Here is a 17,807-nt window from a genome sequence, read left to right as displayed (position 1 = left end):
ATCATCACTTATCAGCATCAGTAGAAAAACTACAAATTTCTTGAAAATGTCAGATTACTACTATGTTGGATTTTTTAAAATTACTTATATATTAAAATTAAGTGTCTTTACTCACAATAATGTAACTTCATAGTATTTATGAACTACATTCTTCTGTGCTTCTGAATAAAAGCACTTTGCTTTTCAAAACCTCAGGTTATTTTTTGTTTTTTCCTGGTTACACGTCATGTTGTCCTGAACTTCTCTGGGTTTGTTTGCTTCTTCTTTTTTTGGTGAACAATATTTTCATAATGCTGAGAAGGAAACAACTTTAATTTCAGCTGGGGAAAAATAAAAGATAAGGTAAGCTTTTCTTACAATCAAAATTATTTCTTTAATTGGTGAATGTTGATTACCATTGCATAGGAGTGTGTGTGTGTGTGTGTGTGTAACTGGAGCAGACAGAATTACAACATTGAGTTTGAAAGTCCACGTTGGGGCCAGTTTCTGAAGAAGCTCCATATTAAATGAGTCACAACATGCAGATGAACCTAAGGGCAAGGTTTGGGTAATCAATATCTTTAAAATATTACCACAAGTCTAAGGTTGTTTTTTGGGGGGTTGGACGAGGGGAAGAGTGTGAATCCACCAGAGCATTCTGTTAGTCTTAAAGGTGCCACAGGACCCTCTGTTGCTTTTCACCAGAGCATTGTTCTCTTCATCCAAAAGTTCAATTTCTGCCAAAGAAAATCTACTTTCATAGAGTATTAGAACCACACAAACAGTATCGCAGAAAATAAGGCTCTTTTTTAAAAATCAGCTTTAAAAATTGCTTTTGTCTGAAACTCAAAATAAACCTTAACCCTAAAATATTGTGACATATGCTTTTTTAAATATTCCGAATGATTAAAAAATAAATGTAAACCCTCCCTTTCCTCCACAATTTTTTTTAGTTCTTCTTTCTCAGAAACCTTGCTGTCTTAGAGGAAAAAATACATTCTGAGTTGCATCAGAATAATATTCCTAATAAATATGTTTAGAAATACCTATGCAGATCTCTTTTAAAATCTCTTCAAGAGACAATCCTAAAGTTCTTAATAGGTTACTGGTTAGAAAACAAAATAGTTCTTGACTTCTAGATTTTAACTTTTATCTGTAATCAGCATGATAACCATGTTGTACATCCATCCCCCCATCCAATATTTCTGAAGAAATGTGAGGGACAAATCTTGAGAATACCTTTAGAACATCCAGAACTCCTGCTGAGTCAAATCCTGCCTCTGAAGTTCACATTAATGTCAGAACTCCCATTAAGTTCAATGGGAGAAGGGCCATTTCCTTCAATGGAAATTACAGGTGTTTTTTCTGATACCAGGGACCAGTTCTTTGGTCTCTTTTCTGGCTACTTCGCATATGTAGTTTAGACCAGGAATTCTCAACCTTTTTCTTTCTGAGCCCCACCTCCCACCCCCCGCAACATGCTATAAAAACTGCACAGTCCACCTGTGCCACAATAACTCTTTTTCTGCCAGAACCGGCATTAGGGGGTAACAAGCAGGGCAATTGCCATGACCCCAAGCCACAAGGGGCCCCGCAAACCTAAAGTTGCTCAGGCTTGAGCTTTGTGCCTAGGGTGACCAGACAGCAAATGTGAAAAATCGGGACAGGGCTGGGGGGTAATAGGAGCCTATATAAGAAAAAGACTCCAAAATCGGGACTGCCCCTATAAAATCAGGACATCTGGTCACCCTATTTGTGCCCCACCACAGCAGGGCTCGGGCTCAGGCTTTCTGCTTGAGTGAGTCTAAAGCTGGCCCTGATTGGCGCATGCCCTGAAACCTGCTCATGGCCCCCCCAGTTGAGAAACACTGGATTGAACCATAAAGAAGAAACAGTTTTGGAAGCATATGTAATGTTGCTGGAAGGAAAGAGGTTACCAGTGCGTAATTACTTTAAAAATGTCTGAATTCCTCAAAAGTGTATTGTTTTTTAAATAGCATGCTGGCTGCGGTAGTACTGTTCTGTAACAAGACACAATGCCTGGGAATGTAGGTATGATATGTAATGAAGGTGCAAACGAATCCATAGATTTAATGCAAGTATAAATAAGCAACTAGAGCATATCAGCTTCCTGATGCTGAGAAAAGATTAGAAATTTCTTATCTGGGTGTCATTGTGGCCTGTTCACTAGCTGAGCCCAGTCTGCTTCTCTGCCTGTAATTTTTTTTCTTGTTTTGAATCAATCTCACTTTAAAATTATGCCAATTTTTAGGCAAGAATCAGAGCGTTTTTTATGGCTTTGTGATTCTAGTGGCATAGGTGCACTTACCACTGCTACAGTCACCACTTCTGCTGCAGGAGGAACTCTCTCCTGTTTCCCTGCCAGCACCACTGTGAATGCATGGGAGTATACTACATAGTTCCCACAAACATAGACACCTCCAGAGGGAACACCCCTCACCCAGCGATTCCCTTTTGCAAGGGGAATACTCAAGAAGCTGGCAAAGCCATGTTTTCTCCTGCTTTGTACCACCAGAGCTCAGGGGAGGGTCCTTGTTTATATCTTTTTTTCTCAAATTGTGTCAATGATTGAACTTCACTTTAAGATTTTGGGTTCATTCAAACCTGAATGTTAGGTGGACTATGAGTGGTGCAAACCCATTTGGGTTGAAACCCAATGCAAACTAAAGCTATCGTGTTTTCTACTATAATAGTAATAAATGATACTAATAATCAGGATTAGATGCTGGTCCTGATTTTCATTGCTTTGCCCCCTGAGTGGTAATTTACATCTGGGCAAAATAGGCTACGTCATAAGCCCTCCTGAGGCTGCTGTGCAGTACTCCAGCCAACAACCTACTTAACTTGCTACCTAGAGATTCTGTGGCATAGGGGAGTGACTGAGCAATGCAGAGCCAAAGTCGCTGACTCCCCACCACTCCCCCGGTGAAATGAGCATTGGTAAAGAGGGTATGGCCAGAGTACTAGAGTGCTGCTGTGCTCCAGTGATCTCTGGTAGCCAGAGCTGCCCATTAGGGATCATTAGAGAGACCAGGTGGGTGAGGTAATCTCTCTTATTGGACCAACGTCTGTTGGTGAAAGAAACAAGCTTTTGAGCTTACACAGATCTCTGCTTATACCGCAAACAACCTTAGGGGTCCTAGCAATTTAGAACATCCCGAGGCTGCTGTAAATTGCTCCTCAGAACCAGAGCAGTACCCGGCAGCCTGACAGTCAGGGGATCTTGCCCAGTGATCTTGTCTGTCATTACAGAGCCATTAAAGTAGATGAACATTGATGCTGATCCCAGGAACTGAGTCATATTAGACTTTCAGGCTTATGAGAATGACACTAGGGATACCAAGTCCCATTGTGGGGTTGTCAGAGAAGAAATTTCAAAGGGACCATCCATCCTGAGGGTAACATCTCTATCAAAAAGTGGAGGATTATTGGATGAATGTTTCCCCTGAGACTGTTAACAGGGTTGAGAAACCCCTTCAATCAGAGAATCCCCCCAAACCAGCTATAGGGTTGTGGTTCCCCCATATACATCTAAATGCTAACAGAGGTGCGTATGTGGGGAGAGGGGTTTAATTTAAAAATAAGCAGCCTAGCCTAGACCCATCTGTTCCTCCTGTTTTCCAATACGCTTGTGCATGGGGTTATTCCAGCCCCAACGATGGCTGTAGTAACTACCAATAGCTGTGCAACCTCAGTAGTGAGATTGGACTTGAGAAAGGGATTTAATGGGGCTGCAAGGGGTTCATTTAGATATGCTTGTCTCCATCTAAGCAGCTCAAGAACTCGCTCAAGTTTTTCTTTTGGGCCAGTCAGTCCATTCCAGGCACAGTATATGTGTTCTCTTGGGGCTTGTCTGCCCCAAAAGGTTGCGTATAATTTCTTCTGGATAAGCCTTTAATGGAACACAATATAATTGATAGCTACTCCGAAGGCCCTGATTACTGATAGATATTCATCCTTCCTTGCTAGCAGGGCCGGCTCTAGGTTTTTTGCTGCCCCAAGCAAAAAAATTTTTGGCTGCCCCCCGTCCCAGCCCTGGGCTCCTCGCCGCACCCCCCTGCCGCCCCAGCCCTGGGCTCTTCTCTACCGCCCGCACCCCCCTGCCTCCCCAACCCTGAGCTCTCACCCCCTGACCCGCACCCCCCTGCCGCCCCAGCCCTGGGCTCTTCTCTACCACCCACACCCCCCTGCCTCCCCAGTCCTGGGCTCTCACCCCCGACCCGCACCCCCCTGCCTCCCCAGCCCTGGGTTCTCACCCCCCCGACCTGCACCCCCCTGCCGCCCCAGTCCTGGGCTCTCACCCCCCCCAACCGCACCCCCCTGCCGCCCCAGCCCTGGGCTCTCCCCCACAAACACACACACACCCTGCTGCCCCAGCTCTGGGTTCCCCCTACCCCTCCACCATTGCCCCCCCACACACCTCCTGCCACCCGAGCCCTGGGCTCACCCCCTCCCCACCTGCGCCCTCCTTCTGCCGCAGCCCTGGGTCACTGGTAACTTGCTCCCAGGGCAGGTCATTCAGTAGGAATTTTAGATGTGCACAGAACACAGACAGGATTGGTTCCCATATGGTTACAGAACTGCAGTAAAGTGGAACAATTTTCAGCTTGTGTGATTGGAGGATATCTGGATGCATATTATAAGACTGTCCTACATAAATGAGGAAAAGTTGAGGTGCCTTTATTATTCTTTTGTTCCACTCTTTCTTTCTATGGGGAATTTGCCAATGCAATATCACTGTCTTCCTTTTAAACAAACAAACAAACAAACAAACAAAAAGGCAATGGCTTGAAAATAGCAATTCCAGTCCTAATAACCACTGGGAAGCATTTCTTGCTCAATTTTATCCTACTTTTTCTACAGCAAGTTACAGTGGATCAGTATATTTGATTTGAGAGAAATGAAGTAACAGCTGCCCAAACTGAGCTTGAGCACTCCTGAATTTTGAAGTGTTCAAATCTGGAAGGCAGGTGCTGGGGGCGGGCAGGGGGCCTGTGGCTCCGCAGGAGAGCATGGCAGCATGTATGCAGTAGCGTGTCTGGCGCTGTGCGAAGCCAGACACACTGGTCTGAGTGGCACGGTAAGGGGACTGGGGGGTTGGAGAAGGGGTGGAAAGTTCCGGGGGGGGCAGTCAAGGGACCGGGAGCAAGGGGGGTTGGATGGGGCAGAGGTTCGGGGGGGCAGTCAGGGGACAGGCAGCAGTTGGATAGGCATGGGAGTCCCAGGGGTTTGTCAGGGGACAGGTAGGGGGTGGAGTCCTAGGGGAGCGTTGGGGGGCGGTCTCAGGAGGGGGCAGTTGGGGACAAGGACCATTGGGGCTTAGATAGGGGGTGGGGTCCTGGGGGGCAGTTGGGGCAGGGGTCCCAGGAGGGGGTGATCAGGGGACAGGGAGCAAGGGGTAGGGTTACCATATTTTAGTTTTAAAAAAGGAGGACACTCCACGGGGCCCCTTCCCCGCCCCAACTCCGCCCCTTCCCCTGAACGCTCCTCCCCCTGCTCCTCCCCCTCCCCTGCTTCCCGCGAATCAAATGTTGGCGGGAAGCCTGAAACAGGGAGGCAGCAGGTAAGCTGGGGCTGGGGCTGGGGCGGCGTGGCCCAGTCCGGCCCCCCTGGCCGAGCGGCTCCTTCCAGCGGCCGGCCGGCCCAGGCCAAGAGGCTCTGGCCCCGACGTCTCCCGCCCGGCTCAGCTCGGGCCCCGAGCACCCCCGGCCAAGCACCGCCGGCCCCAGCACCATCCCTGTCCCCGTCTCGGCCCCGGCCGAGCACCGCCGTCCCCGTCCCCGGCCCAGCCCTGGCCCCCGGCCGAGCACTGCTGGCCCCGGCCCCGGGCCGAGCACCATCTGCCCCGCACAGCCGGCCCCGCACCGCCGGGCCCTCCCTCCCTATTTTCCCGGACATGTCCGGCTTTTGGGGATTTCCTCCCAGACGGGGATTTGAGGCCCAAAAAGCCGGACATGGCCGGGAAAATCCGGACGTATGGTAACCCTAGCAAGGGGGTTGGATGGGTTGGGGTTTCTGTGGGGGGCAGTCGGAGGGAGTGGATGGGGGCAGGGTGGGGCTACCCTCCCTCCCCGTGGAGTGTCCTATTTTTTGAGTGTTAAAATATGGTACCCCTACTCACAGTGCAGCTCTCCATTCACCGCAGGCTGCAGCATGAGGTCTCAGCTACCTCACTCCCGCCCCCTTTCCTGTTGGTAGAGGCCAATGGAATGCTGGGAAATGTAGTTCTTTCCCTGCTCCAGGGCTGGCTCTGTAGGCAGGGAGCTAACCAAGGAACTACAGCTCCCAGGGCCCCCTGTTGGTTCTCAGCTCCCATGCTGGATCCCTGCTGCCCCTGCAAATGGGCTGCCCCAAGCACGTGCTTGGTTTGCTGGTGCTTAGAGCCGCCCCTGCCTGCTAGTACTAATGTTGAGTTTATGGCTGTCATTTATCCAGAATAAAATACCCCTAGCTATAGAATGGTAGATTTGTACTGGGAAAAAATTTGGGCAGGAATTATATTCCACTCTGCTTTGAGCAAACCATCATGTGTTCTGTACAGATGTTTCCCGTTGAACTTTCAGCTACATTATATTTGGAAGAAGCTTGGGGCTGGTTTCGTGAGTTAGAATGTAAGAAACATTATGGGAATGCTTTCACTTTTAGTCACACTCACAGCTTCCTATTTGTATTAAAGAATAAAATAATTGCTACTTAGCTTGGACCGCTCTTGCCTTTAATATTTGGGGTTTTTTTTAATTGGCAAAAGAACTAAAAAAAAAGAAACCAAAATCTGCCATCTCAGAAGCGTAACTGAAGTCCCCTGGGTTGGTCAGAACTCACTTTAGTGTCAGTCAGCAATTTCGGATGAAAGATGTGATATTTGTAAAGTGAAGTTTAAGCTATGGCCTCAAGTATAAATATAGCTTTCAAGAGCTATATGAATTTTAATTAACCACACTATTTCCTGTTTCAGCACTTCTGAAGACCAACAGCCTCTGCAGACTGCTGCAGTAAGAGGCAAAATCATATGCTGATTCACCCTATCTTCCATTCTGAGACATTACCCTCACCCTTCACTCTTTTGCAGTATTTCAAAGTGCTCTTTTCTCTGTCTGCCTGTTTTAATTTGGCTGGCCACTGATTTGGGTATTCTCTCCTTGATCTGTAAGTCATAGAGTTGAATGTTATTTGGTTTCACTTCTCATCATGTTCAGCTTCTGCATTTTGTGTGTGTTTTCTCATTATTGTTGTGCAAAATGAAGACTTTTGTTTTATGCCAGGTATGGTGCTTGTACAGTCTCAGGCAATGGAACTGACAAAGTGACATAGTACTGTAGTAAGAATTGAAAAATTACAGATCAAATTCACTACTTGGGTTATGCCAGAGGGCAGCAGAAAATTTTCCTAGAGCCAGGGCTTCAGTGGAAGAAGGCATCTGCAACTCCTACTTTGTTGGGGTCCTGGAGTTGGCTGATGAAGCTCACAAAGTGTTAGGGCTGGCTTGGGAGGCCACTGGGCCATGATTCTCCATCTCCCAAGCAATCTCTTCTACCAGTGGCTCCACAGGCGCTCCAGACAGAGTTTAAAGCTGCCTTATCCAGAGGAACCCACCAGATGAGGGTGGTGGTGAAACTGCTTTCCCCCTTGCTCCAGCTATCCCCACGAGTATAGGTTGGTTTGTATTACATCCTCCTGCACCCATTGAGGGATATGTAGATACACACAATATAAATATTGTAATAGTAACAAAGAATAAAAATCTATTTAAGTAGGTAATGAAGCAAAAGCACCTTAAAGATACCCAAAACAAGCAGCTGAGAATTCCCCCCTGGGTACTGGGGGTTGGAGGAGGTAGAGACAGAGTACACTTCATTAGGATGATCCTTAGCTAGCATAACAGCTTGTAACATCCCTCAGGGAGCTAATATAACTTAGAGCAGTCTTAGTGTTGAATTGATCCCCAGCTGCCCCAGGGTTCAGCGAAGCAGGAAGACGGCTTAAAACTCTGGCATAACTGAGCATCAGGGCCTTGGTGTTTTTTGGAAATTTACTTTGAGTAGAGTTTTTACATCTTTACTATCTTGGCAATCCCGTTTGCTTCAGTCACACACATATCCCACTGGGCCTGATTTTGGTTTCTCTTACCCTGATATGAATGAGGAATAATTTCTTTGAAGTTAATGTAGTTACACTGGTGTAAAACCAGTGTACTCAAAGTGACAGGAGAGTCAGGACCAATGGGACAACTTGCATGAGTAAGGCAAACAAGATTTGGCCCCATATTTGTGATTCAGTTTTTAACTTTTAATACAAATTCTGCCGAAACTGAAACACTGGATCAAGAAGGCTATGAACCCTGTGTCTTTTATTTATACTACAAAGAGTTTTCAGTTTTACCAAGAGTGAATTATACATGGCAGATGAAAATAGCAGCCTAAGAATTTCCATACAGAGTACACGCCTAGACTTTGTCCACACTAGAATTGAAGCAATGCTGTAGTTGTTGAAAGGGACTTTGTGAAAGGTTCTTTACAGGCTTCTGTGACTCTGTTCTAGAGCCTATGTTATATTCATAGATTAAAATTCTGCAATTTGTCAATATACTTCAAATCTAAGCTCCAGACATGGTCCTTAAGCTACTGCTTCCTTTATGCCCATATATGGAAAATGACTCATTCTGATTCACTAATGCCGGAACAGAGCAAACACTTAATCTATGCACATATAAGGGGTGATTACGGGGCCTGACACAACCACAGGAGACAGTGTGTTTTTCATTGGGGTACTCTGTATGTTCTAACAGGGACAATATTTCTTGTTTATGTATTGAGCACTGAGTGTGCTTGTCCCTCTACATAATATAGAAGAAGACATGCTTCCTTATTTTACGGTCAAACGAGATAAATGTTTTAGTTGGAACACTAATTGCTCTCAGAGCTTAGAGAAGGCTGCTGTTTCACAAGGGCATGCATTTTTAAAATAGATACAGGCCCCAGTCATGTAATCCCCAGTCCACAGGGCTGGAGCCCTATACCTGCATGGAGCCTTATTGGAGGCAGAGGTCAGCCTGTGTGAAGTAACTTGGAAGATCGGGGCCATAATATCACTTCTGTGATGACAGATTACCGTTGGTAGGCTGTGAGGAAAAAGTGTCTCTGCCTCATGCAAAGGATGCATTGTGTTGCCCAGCTACTGCTTTCCACCTGCCTCAAAAAGAAAGTATTTTCTGTGTTTCTATTTCTGTGAAGAGGAAACACACATAAGGTGACCAGACATCCCGATATTCAGGGCTTTGTCTTATATAGGCGCCTATTACCCCCCACTCCCTGTCATGATTTTTCACTCATGCTATCTGGTCACCCTAAACACACAGTGTCTGCAAGTGTGATTTATTCATCAAAATATACTTCCCATACTCAGTGTTTGACCTTATCCTTTCAGATATGTGTAGGCACATTTTTAGCTCTTATATAGCCCCAAATTCCTACTACCTGCTAGGATACTGCAATGCGTGTGTCTGGGGTGATCAATGGTATTTATTGCAGTACTCAGATGCTGTGAGGATATGTTGCCCGTGCTCCACCCATAACCTATCTGTATCTGGAAGGATCTTGAAGAAGATGACTATAAATTGATATGAAAACTACTTTTGGCAAATAAAAATTGACAGCAGATAACATATATCCTTATGGCTATGCCTCACTACAGCTGAGCAGCAGCCCCAGGTTTGCAACTGGCGCAATGAAAATTTGCCTCTTTGTCCCACTGTATGCTCAAAGCAGTTTTGGGAATGTAGAAACTTTATTGTTTGTGGCTGACAGCTCAGCAGCAGTGAGCTATAAGCAGAGTAAAAGCCTGCATAAGTGCTTTTCTAATAAATGTGGTTTACTTGCAGGCAGTCTTTAGAGAAGGAACTTGAAGGCCATTCTGTCTGCTGCTCAGAATACCGTGTTGATTCTGTTAAATAGCTAGTACCACAGTTCGTTATGCAACAGGGCTCCAACTGCTAATAAGTATTCATAATGGGAAGTCCCTCGGTTATTGAAGAATTGCTTTAAAAAACCTTTGAGTAGGAAAGCATTCTCTATGGCAAAAATACTTGTAAAAATCCCATTTTGCTGGGATTTAAAAAGCAAACATAAATGAGGATGATCATCATTCCTGAGTTCAGTTATATTAATTAGGGCTAGTGGTGGTAATAATATAGTGTTAGCTTTAAATCTCAATTGTTAGCTTGTTACAATCACCTTTCAGTATGTAATATAGACCCAGTGCCTAGAATATATCAATGCAAATGTTATCAACTAATTTTTGGTCAGAACACACAATTTACCTCTACCTTACAGCACCATGCACCTTTGTTTTATATCACTAGTATTCCATTGTATATTTTTATTTAGCTACTGCAAATCAAGCTGTCCTCTTAACAACCACAATCTAAACAACAAATCTGTTTCTTTTTTCTCTGTGTTGGAAAATATTCTCTGTGCTATGAGTGATGTAGAAAATCTTTTTCTACCCTTGAAAGCATGTGAATGTGCTGCAGGGGGCCCAGAAAAGTGAAATCCCCACAGTGAGGGATTTGTGAGACTGTGTATGGATCAAGGAAATCTCTATTTTAGCACATTGTTTCCTGCAGAAAAGGTTCCAGTAAAATATTGGGCTTTAGAATGGTTGCTACCATATCTAGCTCACCAGCCACTAGGGTGACCAGACAGCAAAAGTGAAAAATCGTGATGGGGATGGGGGGTAATAGGAGCCGATATAAGAAAAAGATCCAAAAATCGGGACTGTCCCTATAAAATTGGGACATCTGGTCACCCTACCAGCCACTAAACATAGTAGGTAAAATTTGATTTAGGATCCTAGGTCCCATTGATTTTCAGTGAGACTTGGGCAACTAGAAGCCAGTTATTTTTGAAAATGGGACTGACTCTGAAGATACTTTGGTGCTTTTGAAACTTTTATCCACTATGTATTTGTGTCCCTATAATGTTTTCTTTCATGTGCAAATCACAAAGAAAAATCAGTTTATATTTGAACCTTTTGTAGTGCCCTGTCCTTCTGCTGCATCTTCTTTCTGTCTCTTATTCTCATGTATTAGTGTCATCCTCATCCTCGTTTCATCCTTCTCTGTGTTTTATTGGGACGATAGGAACATCTAATTAATGGCCTCTGAAAAGTAAGCACAAAGATAGACAGCAACAGGACTTGGTAAGGAAAGGCCAGCTTCCCTGAGGAGACCAAGACTCTGCAGTCGCATAAGGTCAGAAAAACATGAATTTTAGTGTCCTTTGACACTGTGTCAGAAATGCAAACCTCTACACACAAATGGAGAAATGTGTATAATAGACAAATTCAAAAGATTTTTGCTCACAGGTAACATTTTGATTTTTCCTGTATAAGGGTTTTTTAGTCAATAAGTGAATATTTTAATGTTTCTGTCAGTGACAACTGGCAAAATTAAACTGACTTGGACAAATGAAAAATCAATTTTTTTCTGGCAAAAAATATTTTGTATGCTTTTCAGAATGATCACAACTGCTATTACCAAGTTCATACCAGTTAACATATTTTAAAATAAACGTTCAGAGGGGCTTATGGCCCCTTAGGTGCCCCTTCACTGTCTTCCCCCATCGTTTACAAACAGTCCTGCCAATTCCTGAATGCATTGTTAGGTCTCAAAAATCTCCATGTTCTAAGCTATAAGTAAAACCTCTCAGACTTATTGATTATTATTATTCTGCTCTTTATCACTTTATATAATTGCTGTTTATAACAAGCCCCTTATACAATGAATACTGATAAAGGAATAAATATACTAACCCCTCTGAGATCGCTAGTAATGAGGACATTGAATGCAGAGGGCTGCCCCTATGCATATGTGGGGATTTTAAATCCTAATACTGAAGGGTCTGGCTAGGGGAGAAAGTTACTGGATCTATGATCTACATCTGTTTTCTTAGAGAATTTAGTGCTTGTGAAAGGTTTGAGATTCAGTTTTGGAGACTGAATTTTTGTATTTATCCACAGAATATGAGCAGTGGTAATGCAGCCTTTCCCACGCTCCATCATCAACATGCCCTCACTCTAATGTGGAGGGACAATCAGGAAGGGTGGGGGAGGGTAGTTCAACCTCCTTGCCCATTTATTCTTTTTGATGTCTCTTCTAAACTGCAGAGGGCCATCTAGACCAGCTGTGGTGTGGTGGTATTTTTTATTACATGGACACTTGTCAAGGGCAACTCTTTTTAAGTAGGCCACTAAAAAACCAGCATATACTTTAGAGCTTTCAGTATGCATTTTTCTTTAAAACTAACACATCTAATGTAAAGGTCTGTTACTAAACAGATGATAAATGTATACAATCAAATACTAACCCTGATACTGATTGATAACTGTACTCATGGTAGAAAAAAATAATATGGAAAACATTGTGATAAACTTCATCTTGTTTTGTTTTTTCCCCACCAGGACCAGAGTGCTAGATTTGAAGATGACGGATTTACCCAATAATTCACTGAATGATACATCAAAAAGAAAAGAACTAGAGATAATAAAGGCATCCCTTTACTTGTTTGAGTTCATCTTCATTACTGCAGTTGGTTTGTTTATATTTAAGATGGTGCAGCAGAACTCTGAAATGAAGAAAAATGTTCAATACTTTCTCCTGTGCCATCATCTTCTATGTTGTTCTTTATTCTCCTGTTTTGGTGTTGCATACAATACAATACGAGCACTTGCTGTGGAAAGTCCCAGAATTGTATTCTGGATAATCTTTGGAGTTCAAGTAGCAATTGGAGAAGGAGTACTAATAACTTTGACTTTGATGACACTTACCAGATGCTTTGCTGTTTGCTGGCCTTTTAGATACATATCCTTGGTGCATGCAGTGAAGCACAAAGTCATGATTTGTGTTTGGATAATAACAATGTTCAAATCTATGTGCTTGTTATTGATAGAAGGCATAGACAAGACTCCAGAAGATATGTCTGATACCTTCTTGCTCAATTGGCTTTGGTGGTCCTTTTGCCAGAACAATGGGAATTATTTTAATTTTATTTCTTGGGGCCATCATCATAGTTAGCTATTGTCTCCTATGGAGAGAAGGAAAACATGCTGGTCATTTCAATAGCTCAACTAACAAGGCCAGAAAAACTATACTTATTCATGGATTGCATTTGAGTTTGTTTCTATTTCCACCTTTGATAAAAATCGCTGTTAAAAGATCCAATTTTATTTTTAATTTAACAGCTTTTGTTGTTTTCTCACTTGCCCAGTGCTTTAGTCCTGTGGTTTATGGTCTGCGAAACAAAGAACTGCAAACCAAGCTATTCAACAGGCAAAGAATTAGTTTATGTACTGGCCACATGATAAATGGTAGAGACGTACAGCAGCCTCAGTTGAATGACTCTGAGTTAATTGATACTAGATGCGGCACTCCTGATCCTTAGTTTTCTAAGTGAACATTTGATCCAGCAGTGTAAAATAAGGCCTTGCATACTCCTAACACAAACTTATTCCATTATGACAATGATTAAATGAAATTTAACTGTGTAACTTAAACCATTTTCTAAGCTTATTAGAGTGGCCATAGTGCCCTCTCAGATGTGGTTTGCAATACATGGAAAAAGTACAGTAGAAAATTGTGTATGAGAGGATGTGTAGATCCTGACTAATGTTTGGCAAAGAGAGGGCTAGAAAACTTCTTACTGAGTAGAAGAGGAACCAGAATCTGCTTTCACTGGACTACAGTAAGACCAGGAACTGTGGGGAACAGGGTGGGATCCATTAGAGATAATTGCTCATTAGAAGGGGAAATATAAGGCATGAATGGATTAGAAGTCACTATCTTTCCAAATGAGAAATCAACTTGCTGCAGGAACCTTACTTCTTAAGACCTGGAGAGAAATAAAGACTCTAGACCAGATCTCAGCTGATGTAAATCTCTATAGTTTCATTTACTTTAGAGGAGATATGCCAATTTACACCAGCTGTGAATCTGGCCCTCTGACTGTAGGAGCCTTAAATCTTAAGGGGTTGGGGCAATAAAAAGCCTGATTTTTTTTCCTCTTAAGGCTTTGGTTGTAGAAAACCTCATTTCTACTTGTTATTGGTTTCTGAGAAATTTTCTTTGTTCAACTTTGTCTAGAGAAGGCCTAGTTTTAGTTTGTGTGGCAGCTGCTCGGGGCATTGAGGCCATTCACTGTCTGATGTGGGCTGGCAGTGCCCCTATACCAAATTTCCTGACACTGCTTTTATTCATTTACATTATACTATGGCAAAGACCCTTGAAAACGTTGTGAAAACAAAAAGTGTGCTAATGATTGCACTTGTGCAGTGATGTGAATGTAGGGCATTCCGATATGTGCCATTGTGGTTATGGAAATGGAATTCTTGAAAAGGCCTTAACACAGATACAAAATATTGAAATATGCATTGTTAGGGGGCTTATTCCTTCACCCTCTTACTTCCCTGGTCCTTCTCACATGAACAGAGAGCAACAATACCCGAAATCTGAAGGTGCAAACAATTCAATGTTTATTGGGTGAACTTCCAGCAAGCATGAATCCAGTTTCCTTCCTCAGTGTCCCCCTTCCCAGCTCTGACACCGCAGAGCCTTGCCTGTGTCTCTGTCTCCCATTCTCCCCCCTTAGCAAAACATGATTCCAAATCCCCCCTCCCCTCCTTAGTGAAACATGATTCCAATTCCCCACCTCCCCCCCTTAGTGAAACATGATTCTAATTCCCCACCTTACTTCCTGATTGACTGCAGACTATATAGTAAAATTTGAGTTCTGCTTAGCTATAACCAATCATTTTACTGAAATTTAACTAACCAATCCTATATATATATATATATATAGAGAGAGAGAGAGAGAGAGAGAGAGAACTGGAAGGGACCCTGAAAGGTCATTGAGTCCAGCCCCCTGCCTTCACTAGCAGGACCAAGTACCAATTTTCCCCCAGATCCCTAAGTGGCCCCCCTCAAGAACTGAACTCCCAACTCTGGGTTTAGTAGGCTAATGCTCAAACCACTGAGCTATGCCCCCCCCCTTGCCCCTAAAGCCTAATATGTTGTAACATGATTATTTAACCAATTATATCCCACCACCTTAATTGGTTTACACCCAACAAAATTAATTATACAGCAGACAGAAACAATCACAGAACCAGACAGAGATTCTACAGACAAACAGTAGGGAAGTGGAGACTACAGTGATAGAACAATACAGAAATGAGGATTTCACATCCCAGCTAGTGATAAGTGAGTTCTTGCCAGACAGGATGCTATCAAACTTTCCTTTTACATCTTTTAGGCTCTTCCCTTTCTCTGGAGATGATAGGAATATCAGGACAGGATTGTATTCCTAACAGCCCAATAACACCTTATTTCAATGTGACTAGTTTGGAATGTGAGGATGTGACCATACACTTCCCAGTTTATGGCTGGCCTCTGCTCCTTAGCCTAAGAACCAGGCCTCAGACTGTCACAGTAAGAGAAGGCCCTTACACAGACAGACAATGATTTTGATTCTTTCCTTTATACCTCTATAACTAGCTAAGTGATGAGAATACACCTAAATTCTTAAAGTATAGGCCTTTGCAGACAGGCCTGAATATCTATATCCTAACATGCATTTGTTCCAAACCTGTTTACTTCCTAGTTTGGAAGTAGCCACTTTGCAAACACCAATCACTCTCTGTACAGTGGTAATTTGCTGGGATGACTAGTTGCTGTTGTTGTTATTATCATTTATTATTTATATTACCATAATGCTTAGGGGCCCTTGCCATAGATCAGGACCCCATTGGGCTAAGCGCTGTACAAACACAGAAGAAAAAGATCTTCCCTGCCCCAAGGCACTAAACAAGTACCTTTCTGCATTACTGCAGATGGTTCATCAGCGCTGTTTTTAAGTCAAGCAGAGTTTGAACATGGTTCTTATAACTGTTTTTAATTTTTTTTAAATGTACACTATATTTTAAAACATGTAAGGCACTTCTGCACTGCTTCTTTCCATAATATGGTTTTCAAGGTACAGGAATTATTGTTGAGGTTTTAAAAAAAAAAATTCACTTTAATAAAAAATGGAACTGGCTTTGGCTGCATCTGCTCTCTGCAAATCTTCTATGGACAGGAATACTCTCAACTCCAAATCTGAAGTGGACATTGGAGAATAATGCACAGAAAGCAAATTTAGATCTCCTAAACATTTTTGAACCAGAAGACTTGAGCCAAACAACAGACATATAGGTACAATGCAAGCTTCCTTGCACAGATCTGCTAATGCATTTCTGTTTTAACGTACAACACCCATATTATTCTTATTCTGGGATCTCTTCAAGTTGTAGTGTCAAATTGTATGGTGGTTTTGAGATGTGAATAGCCAGAGACTGTGGCCTTGTCTACCATGAGAAAATGACTCCTTGTTGATTGTCAGTGTAATTAATGAGTCATCCTCAAGTAGTGTTGGGAATGGTTCAACAAGCAGCAAAGAGGGATCTCAATATGCCTGCAAGGTGTCCCATCAGTTCTCTAGCCCATTTTCTGCAATAGGTGGTCCACTCTTGGCCAAACAGTTGGGTTTGAGTCCGAGCTGTTATTAGCTGTAACAACCTTTGCACAGATGGATTCAAAGTTTAGGCCATCATGCTCATTTCTGACACAGCCTATGTATATATGGTAAATATAATATGACTTGTCTGAATATCAGCAGAGCCATTATATTGTGTTTTGTGGTTCTGAAAAAACAGAACTAGTGCTTGAGAATGGTATCTGGCAACCCAGGAAATTGAAAACCTCTGTGTAGCCATAGACAAGGTACAGGACTGCCTTGCTAACTTGCCTCTGCTCTGACCTGGAGGTGCCACTTTTAGGACTGAGAGGGATAGTTATATACCTTGTGCCCATTCAATTTATGGCTTCTCTGCTATTGCCAGTTGTGCCAGTCATTATTGTGGTTTTGGTGATCTGAATGTGTCCAGTAAAAAACATCCTTTTATCATTAACTCACTTCTTAGCGTGGTAGCCGTATTAGTCTGTATCAGCAAAAAGAAGGAGGAATACTTGTGGCACCTTAGAGACTAACAAATTTATTTGGGCATAAACTTTCATGGGCTAAAACCCACTTCATCGGATGCATGCAGTGGAAAATACAGTAGGAAGACATATATGCACAGAGAACATGAAAAAATGGGTGTTGCTATACCAACACTAACAAGACTAATCAATAAGGTAGGCTATTATCAGCAGGAGAAAAAAAACGTTTGTAGTGATAATCAGGATGACCCATTTCAAACAGTTGACAAGAAGGTGTGAATAACAGTAGGGGGAAAATTAGCATGGGGAAATAGTTTGTACTTTGTGTAATGACCCATCCACTCCCAGTCTTTATTCAAGCCTAATTTAATGGTGTCCAGTTTGCAAATTAATTCCAGTTCTGCAGTTTCTCATTGGAGTCTGTTTTTGAAGGTTTTTTGTTGGAGAAAGTCTCAGTGGAATGGGAAGAGAACGTAGCTCAACTCTCCCTGCTGATCATAGACCATATGAGCAAGCCCCTTCCCTGGGCACATGAAGAGCCTGGGACATCTATACCACCTGCCCGTCTGAGCCTGATGACAGCCTTGCCCTCCTGCATAGTGAAACAGTAACATAAGGTTTAATTTAAGTAAAAAAGAGGTTTCACAGTAAACAACAATACATTCTGAGCCTCTCACTATTCCTCTTGATTTTGACAGCAAGTGTGTCTTTAATACATGCAACTTTGCTGTGTTCTTGTGCTTTTTGATCCTACCACCAGCAGGGGGCAGATTAAGAAGTG

At 43.0% G+C, this 17,807-nt stretch overlaps 1 protein-coding gene across 1 annotated transcript; it reads left to right on the top strand.

Annotated features, from left to right (window-relative positions):
* Window positions 1–74: 74 nt before the first annotated feature.
* On the top strand, window positions 75–16,965 carry LOC135973683 (odorant receptor 131-2-like). Its single transcript, XM_065557960.1, is given in 4 exon segments — window positions 75–342; window positions 11,138–11,248; window positions 12,457–12,975; window positions 12,977–16,965. Coding segments are annotated over 2 exon segments (957 nt in total). The 5' UTR covers window positions 75–342; window positions 11,138–11,248; window positions 12,457–12,478; the 3' UTR covers window positions 13,437–16,965.
* Window positions 16,966–17,807: the final 842 nt, after the last annotated feature.

This window comes from Chrysemys picta, chromosome 9 (assembly GCF_011386835.1).
Source record: "Chrysemys picta bellii isolate R12L10 chromosome 9, ASM1138683v2, whole genome shotgun sequence".
Taxonomy (NCBI): Eukaryota; Metazoa; Chordata; order Testudines; family Emydidae; genus Chrysemys; species Chrysemys picta.
The sequence above is the reverse complement of the archived record's forward strand: the minus strand, read 5'-3'. Positions and strand labels throughout refer to the sequence as shown.